The 15,400-nt window shown below is 37.1% G+C and overlaps 1 protein-coding gene across 2 annotated transcripts in view; it reads left to right on the top strand.

Moving 5' to 3' along the window:
• The window catches only part of MGAT4A (alpha-1,3-mannosyl-glycoprotein 4-beta-N-acetylglucosaminyltransferase A), a 73,665-nt gene that overhangs the window by 46,517 nt on the left and 11,748 nt on the right, over window positions 1-15,400 (top strand). For both annotated transcript variants that reach the window (XM_067294444.1, XM_067294452.1), the window contains exons 6-12: window positions 1,376-1,422; window positions 1,877-1,990; window positions 2,633-2,708; window positions 4,222-4,336; window positions 9,711-9,841; window positions 10,464-10,571; window positions 10,975-11,168. In XM_067294444.1, the coding sequence (XP_067150545.1) occupies window positions 1,376-1,422; window positions 1,877-1,990; window positions 2,633-2,708; window positions 4,222-4,336; window positions 9,711-9,841; window positions 10,464-10,571; window positions 10,975-11,168 (785 nt within the window). The remainder of the gene's footprint in view (window positions 1-1,375; window positions 1,423-1,876; window positions 1,991-2,632; window positions 2,709-4,221; window positions 4,337-9,710; window positions 9,842-10,463; window positions 10,572-10,974; window positions 11,169-15,400) is intronic.

Genomic DNA, 15,400 nt, shown 5'->3' with positions numbered 1-15,400 from the left:
TATGTATATTTAAAAACTTGAAGTGATGTATCAGGTTCACATTGGCTTGTGGGTCTGCTTGTGTGGAACTCATTGCATGATGAGTTTTAAATTGCCAAGACCTTAAAAGAGAAACTCCTTATTAGAACTTCTGTCCTGTAAAGCAGTAGGAGTAGTGCTTATGAAGAGAATATTTATGAAAAAAATATGGCAAATGCTTTTTACTCACATTGTCTTATACAATTTCAAACCTGCTTTTGGAAGAAAATTACTCTTGTCCTTTTTAGAGAAACGTGTTACTGCCATTATGTTGGAGTTTATAAAAAGAAATCTTTAAAAATAGGAATGGTGATTTTTAAGATCAAAGGGTAAGAACCTTTATCAAACAAGATTAGTAGTTCTATAGAAAAGCTTGGAAGGGATTTATTCTCTGTGTGTATAATCCGTTAATAATAATCTGCATTACAAGTTCATCAGAAAAAGTATGAACTGTGCCTTTATTTCCATCATTTCAAAAGCAGCTGTTGCTGTAGAATCCTTGCAAGCCCCTGAAATCTGGCTTGATTTATAGACCTTAAATTATTTCCTTTGAAAACTGACAAATAGTATGTCAAATTATTAGATTAGTAAGTATAACAAAGATTAGGGGTTTTTTTAGTCTGATTTCAGAAACTCTCCTCTCCTGTTATGCAGATGTATGACCAAGTGAATAGGTTGCATAATTGGCCAGTTCTGGCACATTAGGAGATCTGTATACCTATCCAGAATGTCAGGATTTATTTTTTAACCAACAAGTAATTTTGGGAATTTGTACAGTTTTAAAAACCAGGTGACTGATAGGAATATGATAGGAAGCTTAGTCACTGATGCAAAAAAGCAGTCCTAGTCAGGAAAACATAGAAATAGCATGTTCATTGCTGTCTAAGGTTGGGGCATCAACGCTGTAAGTGCAAAGTTTATCAGATGTATTTCTGAAAAAAGAACGTGTGTCTACAGCCCTGTTCTCCAGAAAACTTTCTTTGGTAATATTTTTGTATAATTATTATTGTATAACATTAATATAAACTTCTTCCTCTACAAATACTCAGTGATCATTTTATCATTAAGAGCATGAGAGGTTGCAAGAAAATACCAACAGTTGGATTAGCATTGTTTATTAAAAGCAGATCTAAGGCAAATATTATTCCTGTGTGTTTATGCAAAAGAATTGTTCCTTCTTCCATTAGACAAAGGACATAGTTACACGAGTGATATGTTCGTATATTGTTCAGATATCTTACATGCTGTAATTGATGTTCAAAAACAGCTACTTCAAATGTTTGTGTTATTGGTTCTTTGAAAGTGTAGCTCTGAAACTATTGTGTATTTCATTTCATTTCTTTTTTTTTTTTTCCAGACTGATCTTGATTATGTAAACAGTGTTGTAGCAAGCCTGGAAAAAGAGTAAGTTACAGCTTTAATGGAGGACTTCTTAATTTATTGGTGCTTTTTGTTATGCTTTTTGCTTTTCCTGAATTAAGCTGTGATATGTAATAAAAGTTATTTTAGAAATACGAGGTTATGCTTTTTTGTCTCTTGTGGGTTTGGGCTTTTGAAGAAATAAGTAAAAGATGATAAATTAAGGGGAAGTGATTCAGTAAAATTGTAAAACAGCTATTAACATAATATTATGCTATTAACATAATTTAAGAATGTCATTCTGTTAGACAGAAATCCAGTTTGCCATGAAAATTAGGAGAATGCTTTGTACAGGTAACCTAATCATTTGGAACATATGCATAACAAGTGTGTGTTATATTAGACATAATAATGGCATCGAAAGTAAGCAAGCAAGCAAGCGTGAAGTCTCTAGCACTCAAAATATCCCATGTGCCTTTTGGCATGTTTCTGTTGACAGATTTTCTACAGAGATCAGTTCTGGCTTGGTAGAAGTAATAGCCCCTCCTGCAACTTACTATCCTGACTTGACAAACCTGAAAGAGACATTTGGAGACTCAAAAGAGAGAGTCAGGTTAGTTTATTCCCCCAGATTTTCCCTTGTCTTCTCCCACATCCACACTTTTCTTGTTTATGAAATGGCAAGTGGGATGTGAATTCTTGAAATGTTTTCTTACTGTAATTCTTGAAAGTGTGGGGATGCAAAAAGAGCTCTGTGAATCAGTCTTGGTTCTATTTGCATGCTGTTCTGTGCAGGATCAGAGCTTAATGTTAATCTTGGCTGAAGTCCTTTAGTGTTAAATTCTGGGAAGAGAATTGGGAATTTATATGCTTTTTCTTTTTCTTTTTTCTTTTTGTTGATGTTGCATGAATGTATATACACTTTTTTGTTTACTGTTTTTATTCTGAAAAACAGTGTAAAACAAAAGAGTTTCTGCTAATTTACCACTTAAAATGCATATGTATTTTTAGTGAAATGTCAGGTTGTTTTCTTAAGATTGGATTCAAATTAATCCAGTTTTCTGTCTGTATTAAAGCATAAGGGGAAAGTTTTGTTCCATTTTTTCAGACAGCGGATTTCCTGAGGGAGACGTGCCAAAAGCAATTGTCCTAGCATTTCAGTAATATGCATCATCCTTCATAGTGTGATTTACTTTGCATTGCCAGTGTTGAAATAACTTTTTTCTTAATCCTTAAGTTTTTAATTGAATTTCAGATGGAGAACAAAACAAAACTTGGATTACTGTTTTCTTATGATGTACGCCCAGAAAAAGGGGGTTTATTACATTCAGGTAAATTTCTGTTCTTTATTTTGAGACAAGTTTTCAAGTGAGTCTCCAGAAATTGTGCTGTTGGGCACATCAGAAAGACGTATACAGAACAGAGAGACTGTGATTCCATAGTTGCAGGAGGGCTGTACTTCTGATGGTTATGTTGATGGTTATTAGTGTTTTTGAAGCACACGGTCTGAATGAGAAACCAGCTTGTCCTGCGTGGTTTATTTTATATTAAGATGTTTAGCAAAAAAGAAGTGAAGGAATGCAGACTGTTTAATTGCTGTTTTTCCTTGTCCCCAAAAGGGCTTGACTCTCTTAGGTATAGAATCGGTGGCATAGGTGGAAGTCAAGCTAAAATCCATTTTTACTTTCTTTTGAGGGCATTTGCAGTGTCACTTTAATATGGTTCTGTATCATGTATAGATACATTTTGAATGGATCACTAGACTTGTTTTCTTAAAAAAAGAAAAGAAAAAAGCTTTTGAGAAGAGACTTAAGCAATTCATTTTACATTTAATTTAGCTCAGAATTGTTCCTATCTTGCTTTCCTGCTTTGAAGTAGAAGTCATACCTACAGGTATCTCAGATCTAGTGTGTAACTATGCTTATGGCCTTTATTTAGTTTTTGGACTGTATCCTTTTGGTATAAAGCTCCATCCATCTCATTTTATCTGGTTTTTACAAAGTGACCCATGCTGACTGCTCCTTGGGAGCTGTTGAAGACTCATCTCTCCTGGAAGCTGTGCAACCAATGTCATATGACACTCTTTTTGAAACAAGACAGTCACACAAACACTAGTGCCAGTACAAGGGCGAGAGCATGCATGCACAGGGAGATGAGGTAGGAGAAGCAGGATACTTAGAGCAGCAGCCTGCATTTACCTTGAATTGCAGGGATTGTAGGACTGCATGTTGAGGAATTCTGCCAGCTGAACTGTAAATGATTAGCTTGGACTATGCACCTGTTCCTTTTTTCTTTGTTTGTTTGTTTCTGAAAGATAAAGTCAGGTGGAAAAAAAACCCCACCTGTGTAGAGAACACATCTTTTAGCTTCTTGTCTCAAAGGAGAAATTAATTCTTTTAGTGCTAGTAGGTGAGTGAGTAAGCAGTCACATTTTGTCTTATAAATAATGCAGAATTTCTACTTGTTCTTCATATAGTGCATTGATAGTGTCACAAAGTCTAACAAATTGTTTTTTGGATGATTCTTCTCTGAAAAGAGAAGCTGGAAAAGTAAGGTGATCTTACTACCTAGTTCACAGCTCCATGTTCTGAAGTAATTTGTTGAGATATATTTGTAGATTTTTGTTATAAAAAGATTTGGGGTTAGTTTTCCACAAATAAACTGTGATCCCTGCTTCTATAATAGTTATTCTTGTTTTTACTGTCTAGATTTTATAGCGGTGCTTACGTTAGAAATACATGGAATGTGTTGGCAATATATTATAAATCAGTTTTTCCTAGCTGTACTTTTTCCTATTGCTTTGCTGTTTTGATTTATGTTGATATCACTGCTACCTTCCTCTAGCTTGAAGATGACATTGTTGTCAAGCAGAATTATTTCAGCACAATAAAAAATTTTGCGCTTCAGCTTGCTTCTGAAGATTGGATGATTCTAGAATTTTCTCAGCTGGGTTTCATTGGTAAGAAAATGTGCATTTTAACATTTTGAAAAAAAATGCATTTATCTTCAGAATCTCTGATTAATAGTGATCTGACCTCAAAGCTATCTTCTTTGTACTGGAAATAGACCAAGAAATAGGAATTCAATGGTTCTTTTAGGGGTTCTGTGGTTTAACTCTCTTTTTTTTCTTTTTTTTTCTTTTTTCTTTTTTTTTTTTAATAATTGTTTCATCTTCTTGTATATGATTGAGACAAACTCAAACTGTTGGAAATCAGGGCATTTTATAAGCAAAAGTTATTTAATTTAGAAAAATATTAACAATCTAACTGCAAGGAATGATTTATTTTGAATTTAGCTATAGTGAAAACTGAAATGTCATTAAAACATGACTCAACGTGTGAAGTAAAAGGAGAAAGCATGAAACCTAACTCAGCCTAAAACAACCTTGTTGGCATTTGTACCAGAATTTCCCAGAATCAGCAGACATGAATTTGTCTTGTTAGCAAAACTGTTCTATCCTCACCTTTCTACTCCATCAAGAAGATGTCATGACAGTCTGCTCCTTCTTGGAGATAGTTTGAGTCTGTCTGTCATTTGCAGTGATGGGAACAACACTGAGAGAAGCTAATGCAGTGCCTTGGGTTGTCATGGGTTGACTACCAGAATGTTGCTGAAATTGCTATATGGTTATTTGTTCTCTCTTAGACTGATATGTTTTTACTGAGAGGTCCTAAACTAACAGAAGAGCAATGAAAGGGAAGTTTGAAAGGGATCTGACAAATTGAAAACATATTCCATTACTGCAGTGGCTTGTCATGATCTAAATAAAAGCACTAAACTGGAGATGTGCAAGGAAAATTTGAAAACTGAGTCAGACCATGGAGCTTTCCATATTTAGTCAGCACAGACGATTCCAAAACAAAGGTTGTGAGTTGAGCTCAGAAGAGGAAGCGAGTCGGATGTGTAGCAGAGGAAGCGTTGTCCTGAGTTCTGTCATTCTCCTGGAAATTCTTGGTGTTCTCTTGTTTTTATTTTGGATCTACTTTTCCAGAGAAAGGCTTCGTTTTAGCTCTGTGATCCTTAATCTTAGAAAACAATGGATATATGTTTAGATTGGTGAACTGAGAACTTGGCACTTGTGTGAATGGCAAGCACCCCCCCTTTCCAGCTCAGCGTCAGGTGCGCTGCTGAGGAGATGGTTCCCTGACTTCAGGGGCCTCGGAGGTTCCCTGAGTTGAAGGGAAAGCAGCAACCATCTCCTGACGTACTACGTCAGTGTACAGAATGGTAATTTGTACATTTACCTGTCAGTCTGGCCTGCAGAGATGATGGAGAGATGGACGAGAGGAGGTGGGCAGAGGGAAGTCTCCTAGCCCTTGTCTGGCTACCACATAACTAACTTGCTTGGTTGCCTTTGGCTACCAGCAGAATTACTATTTCAGCTACAGTGTATCTGATTAGCTTTATGGCCTGAAGTGGAAGGAAGAAACAGGAAAAGGAGCCTTCTATAATGGAGAAATAAGCATTTAAATCATTAAATTACTGGAGCTTTTGCCCTAAATAGATTTGTCTCTTTTGTTGGGGGACCCACTGTCAACTCTTAGACTTCTGTGATTATGTGGTTGGAGAGACCGGTTGAATACTAGAATCTGATTAAATGTCATTAAGTTAAACTTTAATTGTGGACTTAGTTGGGGTTAGAATTTTAGCTTCAGTGCTAATTGTTCTTTGAATATAGATTCTGTATGAAGTTCCTGGGCTATAGAAGTAATTTACATTCATTTTACATTTACTTAATTAGCATGGTACAGATGGAGTAGTAGAGTGTATTCATTTGCAAATTGCAGTTTTGTAAGACGGAGATGTCAAAATGGGCATAGAATCAACTTACAGTTTAGGATGTGCCCTGTCTGCTCCACAGAAATATGTTTCAGATCGCTTTTGTGTATGTCACCTTTCACATGCCTTTCTGTTCTCAGTGCTGCTTTAGAGGGAACAGCATGCAAGCTAAAAGGGGTAACGAGGTAATTTTTTTAATGCTAAGATTTGGCTTAATCATGAGTAAAATTGTTTTAAAATATTTTTAAGGTTTTTTTTCTAGATTGCCTATATACTGACTTTTCTCAGTATAGGTTCTGAAAATAACTGTAGTTAAATTTAGTTGTTACGTCCTCTGGTTGCTTCCCTGTTCCTTACATCATATTTGCTTGCTTCCTTTTAATTGGATGCTATCATTGGTAGACTTTCGTATGGATTTAGCTATGGCTACACATCTTAGTGTTGCTTTTTCACCTAGAAAATCTGAAATTTGATTCTCCCACTTTAGCTACGTACTCTGCTTTTAAGTTTTGAGAGGAAAAATTAGTATTCGTGAAAGTGACTAATACTTCTGTCTTTGAGGCGCATTGGTGTGTTGTAACCATATACTGCATAGAATTTTTATGCAAGTTCTTCCTGATGTAGATTTGCCTCATCTCTACTGTCCCTGTATGGTTTTGATGCAGGCTCATACTATGATAATTTGGCAATGTGGAAAGCTATGGAGAACTGCAAAAGTAGTTGTTTGTAACTTTTCATGGGATTTATGTGTCTAAGACAAAGTAGAACACTGAATTGCCTAGATGCTAGTGATTTAGAAATAATAACTGCAATAGAGAGGTGTGGTTGATTGGCTGTAAGCTTTTGGAAACCTTGATCAGCTTGCAAGTTCTGCTAAGAAAAAAATGTTTTTTGTCTTAGCTGTTGATTTCTGAGCTGAAAATCTAATTCATGCATAGGTATAATCTATGTGCTTTATAGGTGAAAAAAATATTAGATGAAGAAGTGGCAAACACAGCTGTTTAATGAAGTGTTAAGGCTGACAGCGGGATTATGGAATTCTGTCACCTCTACCGTAGAGCAGAAGTTGCTTTCTTTTGCTTTTTGATGCTGAAAGTGTAGCCCTAAGTGCTGTCAAGTATCTAATAAATAACAGGTGAGATGTAGGCTGTTTCCCTAAGAAGCTCTGGGGAGGGAGAAGCATCTTTCTCTCTTCTGGATTCCGATCTGCACTACAATCCCTGGTGTAATGACATGGCAAAATCCTAGTGGCTTTTATGGGAAGTATCAACTTGTCTTCCAACTGCCTGTGAGCTGAAGTGTTTTACAGAGCATCTGTAGTACTCTGTGCCGTAGCCATAATATCAGTTGGTGCAAACTTCTAATGGAGTGATCTGAAATCAGCCTCTTACACAGTTGCCCTGAATCTTACTGTGCCTTGATGTCTTAAAGACTGTTGTTCAGATTGTTGTAAGCTGTTACGATTTCAGTATTGCTCAAATTGTCTACATAGTTGAAATTTGAGGAAGAATAGATCAAGGCATATATTTGAGACTAAATAACTCTAAAGAGATGCTGATTTTAATGTCAGCAAACTGTGTATCATAAATAGGGAAAATACTAAAAGGCTTCAACTATAGTTAAAATAGGTTCTTGCAAGTATAAAGTTATTGTTGGTATAGACTGAATACAGCTAACATGATGCTTCTACAGAAGATTGTAAATGAATAATCCAGAGCTCTGCAGTGCAGAGAACTGTAGAAAACAAAGTTTTTCATTTTGTATGTATGTTGTACTTGCCAACAAAATACTGTGAGGTCAAAGCAGTTCACTAATGATAGCATTTATATGGACTGAAAATCAGATTAAAATCTTGGCAAGACACCATAAATAGCAGAAAATGTCCCATTATATATATTTTTCTCAATCCTGGCCCTCACATTTATCTATATAAATAAAACAATAATATGGAGAAAATCTTCCACATTTTATAAATTCCTATGGTTTTACAGAACATGGTATTACGTTTAAGTCTTACTCTTTTGTATTTTGAAGTTTCTTTCCAAGCATAGGTTGTGAGTGCGTGCAGCACCTGAAACCCTGAAATTTTGCCGGTAGTGTCCTCTCGATGTGTGTCTGTTCTCACACACTGTACCAAGTGCAGAAAATGGAGCAGGACTAGCCATTGCTTCAATTCTTTCACGTTGTCTTCCGTCTGAGGCAGTGCATGCTGACTGCAGGTTTTGCTTAGGTCTCTTTGGCTTGATGATTTTTTTCTGCATATTGGAGATGGCTAGTGGGCAATCTGTTAGGCCAGGTTTGGACGATATCTTACTGGCTCCGTGGCTCATGGCATGTCTGTCGTCTACAGCTGCCTGAGAGCCACAGGACAGCATGGCCTGGGCTGTGGCCCAGGGAAGCCAGGCTGCTGCTGGTACCCTCACTAGGGAGGTGCTAGGCAGGGAGCTGGTGGAGTAGGGCTCGGAGGGGCTGGGGCGTCAGCTCCACAGAGCAGGAGGTGCACTGGGCTGCTTCCTATCGCTAGGAGTGGCTGTGCGTGGCTGGGTCCAGAGCTTTGAAGACTTGTGTTTCGCCAGCGGCTTCACTCCCGAGGCCTGTTTTTGTGCTGGTGCAGGAAGGGCGCTCTGAGCAAGCCTCCACGAGGGCAGTGCCGTGCTATGCAGGTGGTGCCCTGGGATAGGAGTGACGGAGTGACAGATGGGGGGAGGCCGTGCTATAGAACAAAGGGGAAAAGCTGTGCGAAGCTGGGTGCTGAGGGCGGTGACAGCATTTCAGCAAGCAGCGTGTATGTCTGTCTTCAGTTAGAGGCAATATTACTGGAGGGAGACAAGGGTTTGTGCTAAACTTGAGGAGCAGGACATTTGTAAAGTCTCCTGTTAGTCTTTGCTCCAGTACTCATTATGAATTAGAGAGAGAGGCTTTTTCGGCACTGATGAACCCTTCCAGGATGCTGGGGAGTATAATGGAGAGAGGTCAGTTGAGTCTGAAGGAGCTAGTGCAAGTACAGCCGGCTTGTGCTTACCTAGTGTGTCCTGATTTGTTGCAGCTGGATGTGTCTGCATTCCGGGGTTGTTTTTGTTGCATCCTGTAACATCACCATATTGCCTAGATTCTTCCCTGAACCGTGGAGGGTTGATTGCATAGCTTGCAGTAGCATGCTGATCTAGGCCTAGAGGAGAGTGCCTCTGGGCCTATATGTTTGCTATGTGAAAGTAAATTTCTGTTTAATACCCTTTTTCTGTTTTAGATAAAATTAAGATAACTTAAATTAGGAAAAAGAGTAAATTTCTCCTTTTAGGGAAGTCACATTGTATTTTACATTGAATAATGGTAGTGGGGTATATTGCAGAGTTCTCCTTTGAATAGGTGTCTGTTTCAATTACTTCTGTATAGCTGAACGGTATGAACCTTTTAACAGTGTCTGAGATTTCAAGTTGTTCATCACTAACATATCTTGTCTTGGCACAAACACGCCATCTCTTGTCTCACTGATTTCAAAAGACAGTGTTATCTTTAATCTAAAATAATGACAGTTATTTTTAATGTCATCACAGGTAAAATGTTCCAGTCTCCAGATATCACTCTTATTGTAGAGTTCATATTTATGTTTTATAAGGAGAAACCTATTGATTGGCTACTGGACCATATCCTCTGGGTGAAAGTCTGTAATCCTGAGAAAGATGCCGTAAGTTTGTTTTCATTATGAAGCTTCTAAAATGTTTTTGTGATAGTGAATTGTTTTTTGTGGGTTGGAGGCTAGTATACTATGTATCATGGTTACTGTGTATGCCAGTTTTGCTTCTCACCAAAATCTTAATTTCAAGTAAAGCTTTGGCCACATAGTTCTTAGAGGCATTATAATTGTTATTATTGCTCCAGGTTTGGGAGATGGATGCAATAGCTGGGGAAAGCAAAAATCTGGTTAGTTTCTGTACCTAATGGTCCTAAAATAATCTCATTTTCATGCCCCTCCACTGAGGCAATGCAGAGTACTACTGCTTGGAATAGCGGTCTTAGAGAAGGTTCCCAATGGGGAATAAATTTTGGTCCTTCATTTTTTAGGTAGCTCCTTTGCACAGAACCTGTTTATTCAGTCTTTTAGCAATAAGAGAGAGATGTCTCTTTCTCCTTATTGAATAGTTTTGTATGTGCACAGCAATCTTGCTAGATTTCTGGAAAAAGACAAAAATTGGGTAAATAGGTCCAGGTTCTTGTTGTTTCTTTTCCTGGTTCATGTACATACTTTTAGTAAATCTCAGCAACTGTTTGTTGGATTTACTAATGTGATTTTTTTCCACTTGCTTCAGAAACATTGTGATCGACAGAAATCTAACCTACGGATACGCTTCAGGCCTTCTCTTTTCCAGCATGTTGGCCTTCACTCCTCCTTAGCAGGGAAGATCCAGAAACTCACAGTTAGTAGCTAAAATTCTCCTTTCTTTCCACAGCAGGCTAATTTGATGAAAAACTTGTTAGCACTTGAGAAAACAAACATTTTCTTGTTGTCAAGCATTTTCAAGAATATTATGTATTGCTCTAGTTGGAATGAAATCTGATTTAAGCTGGTTACTATCAAGTATAAGAAGTGCCAATCTCAGTTTATTTTTGTGGATATATGTTAGTGGATGTTTTTTTTCTAACTTTCTGCCTTTAATGGCATGATCATCTTATTAATCAACACAAGATCTGATATATCCAACAATGAGTAATACATTCATTTGCTATTTGTTTCCAAGTATTTGTTTGAAGTGTACCCACTTGGGAGAAGACCATAATGGGTTGCCTGACCAATCTGATGTTTGTCTGTCTTTCAATTAGGATAAAGACTTCCTGAAGCCGTTACTGCATAAAATCCATGTGAATCCACCTGCAGAGATTTCCACATCTTTAAAAGTCTACCAAGGGCATACACTAGAAAAAACTTATGTAGGGGAAGATTTTTTCTGGGCTGTCACACCAGTTGCTGGGGATTATATTCTATTTAAATTTGACAAGCCAGTCAATGTAGAAAGGTTAGTAATTATTTGCCTTTGGTCTTGTATCTAAAGCTGCTTGCTCACCCAGAATCCTTCAAAATAGTATTGGCGCTGCCATGATTAAACTAAAGTGTAACAAAAAGGTTGCACGTAGAAATGGGTCTTTGCTGTTCAGTTGAAACTGTGCTCATCAGTGTCTTTCCCTCTAATTGCTTTACTACTTTAAATTTTATTTGTCTTGCATTATTATAATTATTTTTTTTAATCTGGAGCTTTCTTGATAAATGCAATTCAAAACCAGTGCTTCTCCAGCAATTCCTAATAGGATTCAAAAGCAGCCAATTTGATTCTGTTTGTGTTTGGTTGGTCTGCTTCTGATTACAGAGCAGTTATGCAGCATGGTGTATGGTACAGTATGTTGTGCCCTGCAGCCTTGATCCCTTGGTTGTCCAGACCAGAGATTTTTCTGGAGCATATTGCAGTGTCCCCGAACCTGAGAACTGCAAACCCTGAACAGCAGTGTGGCTTAAGTGTAGCTTTAGGATTTGAAAAGAGTCACAGTGTTAATACTCCAAGTAAACCTATTTAAAAACAACAACAGCAACAAAAACTAGGGTTTAGAATACAAATATCTGTGGTTCGTTAGAGGACTAAAGGTGACTTTTTTTAGTTACTATTCGGATTAAATAAGGATAACGAAGTTTTTGTTTTAGAGTTTGAGTCTTACTCTAGATTTACTGAGACTTGTTTCCTTCTTTGCTTTTCACTGTGTTGCCAACACACTAGTCCAAGACTTACAAAATAAATTCTTTATTTAGCATCCGTTTGCAGTTGCTATGTTAGTGGATTCCTTTCTCCTTTCTTCATGTATCTTCTGTGCTCTTTTGAGGTCAATACCTATAGTCTGGTCGAATTAAATTTCTTTGGATTAATTGGATTGGATTTTTTTTTGTGAGGCAGCTCTTTTTGCTGTCATGAACTGGATCCAATTAGTCAACTTCTTCCATGCCTTGGTACCTAATCAAAGACTAAGTCTTCACCTTGGCTTAGCACAGCAGTGAGGATCAGTAGTTCCTTGTTACTGTGTTGTTCCAAAACTAGTGTGATCTATGATCACTGTGAGGGTGACAGAGCACTGGAACAGGTTGCCCCGAGAGGTGGTGGAGTCTCCTTCTCTGGAGATATTCAAAAGCCGCCTGGATGCAATCCTGTGCAATGTGCTCTAGGTGACCCTGCTTGAGCAGGGGGGTTGGACTAGATGATCTCCAGAGGTCCCTTCCAACCTCAGTGATTCTGTGATTCTGTGATTCTATGAAACTCAGTTTGTTAGGCGATATTTCAAATTACTCTTTCAGTTGATTACTATGCTTTAAAAAAGACATTTCTGGTTAGCTTTCCAAGAAATATGTTTTAAGGAGTATGTTTGCCACACCTCCTCGGATTAAAAGCAGAATCATTTTTACCCTCTGCCAGTAATATAAGAAATGTGTATTTTTCAACTCAAGTGTAGGAATTCATTTTTTTTGATCAAAATTTCAAAGTTATGAAATGAACATTGTCCAATTCGTATTTATTTTCTGTTTTTTTTAAGTAGTATATGCCTCTTTAGGTTATGAATAGAGTAATTGTAAGCAGCAAATGTTGATTTTGGGTGAAATGTTGTTTCATTAGGATGAGTCAAATGCACACTACACTGGCAGTTTTGGAAAGCATTGCTAGCAAGTGTTACAGTTGAGCGCTGTGGTTCAAAAATCAGCATGCATAAGTCTGAAAAAAGTTTTTGATGTCTGTTACCTTGATGGTGAGGGAATTGGAAGAAAGAATAAGTAGTAATTATCTGTGCAAAAAATGGGAAGATTTGTGTTCATTATTATTCTCTGCAAAATTGTTGCTATGCCTAAGGTAGTTATGCCTACCTGCTGTGTTAAAATCAGTTCCCGTAGTTGAGGATTATATGATTTTACTTGTTTCTATTTATTGAAGGAAGTGACTTTAGTTTTAGAAGAAACTTAATATTTTGTATTCCCTTGCCTTCCTTGAAGGAAGTCCACCAATTAGAATTATATTACATATTCACACTTAAAAAGTTTAACCTTGTTTGAGCTATCATTACAGGCTGTTTCAATATTTATTATGACCTGAGCTTCTGTTGCCACAGGGTCCTCAAATGTGCATTATTTTACTTTTCTGAAGGCTGTGCGTGATTAGGGCTACAGTGATGTCATTTGATTTTTTTTATTTTTTTTTTTTGTGGTGGTGGTGCACTTAACTTCATCAGCAGTCAGTTTTGGTAGGTGAAGGTTAGGTGGAGAAATAACATTTCCTGGTATCTCAAGGGTGCTTACTGAGGCAGTCAGAAATAAAACTGTGAGTAGTGGGATGAAAGACAGCAAAGGGGAAATGGACTGAGTGTAAGGAAAACTTACCCAATGAGAAGAAATAACTGATTGTGGGAAAAATGTCTGTGAGATTAAGAGCAGGAAAAGTGCTTTTGAAAGCCATCTTGTGCTTATGAAGGGACACAGAACAGTTTTTTTTTCTTTTTTCCTTTTAAACCAATAGAAAAGCTCTTTGAACTTGCACAAAATTTTGTATGCCCAGTCATTTTGAGGTGTAGCTGCTTAATAGCTCCAGTAATAAATTCTTGATAAACAAGCTTTTTAATGGAAATATTGACCACGGGTTTAACAGAATGAATGGCGAGTCTGTTACAGTGTGACAGAGCACTAACTTGTTCCTGTAGTTTATTTTTCCATGCCAAACTTTTTGCTGAACTGAATTTACATTTTCTCTTGTAGTATAGCAATTCCAGCAGTTTTCAGTAAGTCTTTAAATATTTCATTTTTGAGACCTGGGACAATCGTCGGGGATAACAGTGGCAAGGATCTCTTAATAATCTAAAGTGAGCAGATCTCACTTTAAATGAGCAGGAAATAACACTTGTGGCTATTTTGTGAAAGACTAAGTTAACAAATCCCCACTTAACCTTTAACAGTCAAATAGGTGTTACTTGTTCTAAATCATGCTTGGAAAATAGGTGTGTGTGAACGGAAATCTTTTGAAATTCTGTTTTAGTGACAGCTCTTGTGCTGCATCTTTTTAGTTCCCCTCCCCCCCTCCAACCTAAAGTTCTTCAGCCAGGACACTGATATCTCTTACTGGTAAGCTGGAATCATGTTTTCGTTTTTGCAATAATATGAAGATGCACACCTCTGTCTTTCAGTAGCATAACCTTGAGAATGAAAGTGGTTTCACTGGCTTTCTTCTTGAAAACAAACTGCACACCAGTGCATTGTGTAAGATTTTGGATTTTTTTGTTTGGCTTTATTTTTTCATAAATGGATGGACTGTTTTCTGAATGCTCAAAACAATCCACATTTTAAAGATAAGAAACATCCTGAATTTCTGTTGCTTTAGATTGTTATATGATTACTGAAATTCACTTTGCTATTTTGATATATACCCTGCTGCCCCAAGCACACATTTAAATTGTTAAAACTGACAGCCATATTTAAGAGTTATTTTATAAATTTTCCATTATTACTGTAATGTTAGTTAGAATGTAAATTTATTTTGAAAGCTGTAGATAACAGATTCAAGATAGCTCCTTTCTTGACTAGTTACCCTTTTTCTTCAGAGCCGTTAGTGAGGAATGTTGCACCCCAGCAGCTCATTGTAAAGACTGACTTTGGACATTGCTTTGTTTGAGATAGTTTTTTTGTTTGTAGGAATCTCTGACATATTTGTGGATGAGTAGTGAACCTTGAAGAGAAAAGAGGTAATAAATGTTGAATGTGATCCTGCTTTAAAAAAATACATCCCGCACAGGCATTGCATTGCAACACTTCCTAAATGATGCTGCTGTTCAGCATCATCATATCCATATCTTTTTGGACTGCCTAAGCTGCAGAGCCCACCCTGTAGACTTGACTGACACAAACTGGATAATGCAGATGTTCTTTGAAAGCAGTAATTAGCACCAAGGGAGCCCTTGGAACTGCATAAACTATGGCCATTTTGATTTGATTATTTTTACACTTGTCAGCTTTTTTGCAATAGGAATTTAGAATGAATGTTCAGGAGAGTGTTTTGTTTTTGTTTTTTTTATTATAAGCGGCTTTCAAATGCTGATCTTTATTAAAAAAAAAAAAAAAAAAAGCTGTGAAAAATGCCAAGGATGTATTTTATGCTGTGTGAAGGAAAAAACCCGCTTTGCTAGTTTACATGTGAACTTGCTTAATTGTTAAAGAAAATCAGGCTCATCCTTT

Source organism: Apteryx mantelli, chromosome 1 (genome assembly GCF_036417845.1).
Source record: "Apteryx mantelli isolate bAptMan1 chromosome 1, bAptMan1.hap1, whole genome shotgun sequence".
Lineage (NCBI taxonomy): Eukaryota > Metazoa > Chordata > Aves > Apterygiformes > Apterygidae > Apteryx > Apteryx mantelli.
This window is presented reverse-complemented; position numbering and strand designations above follow the sequence as displayed.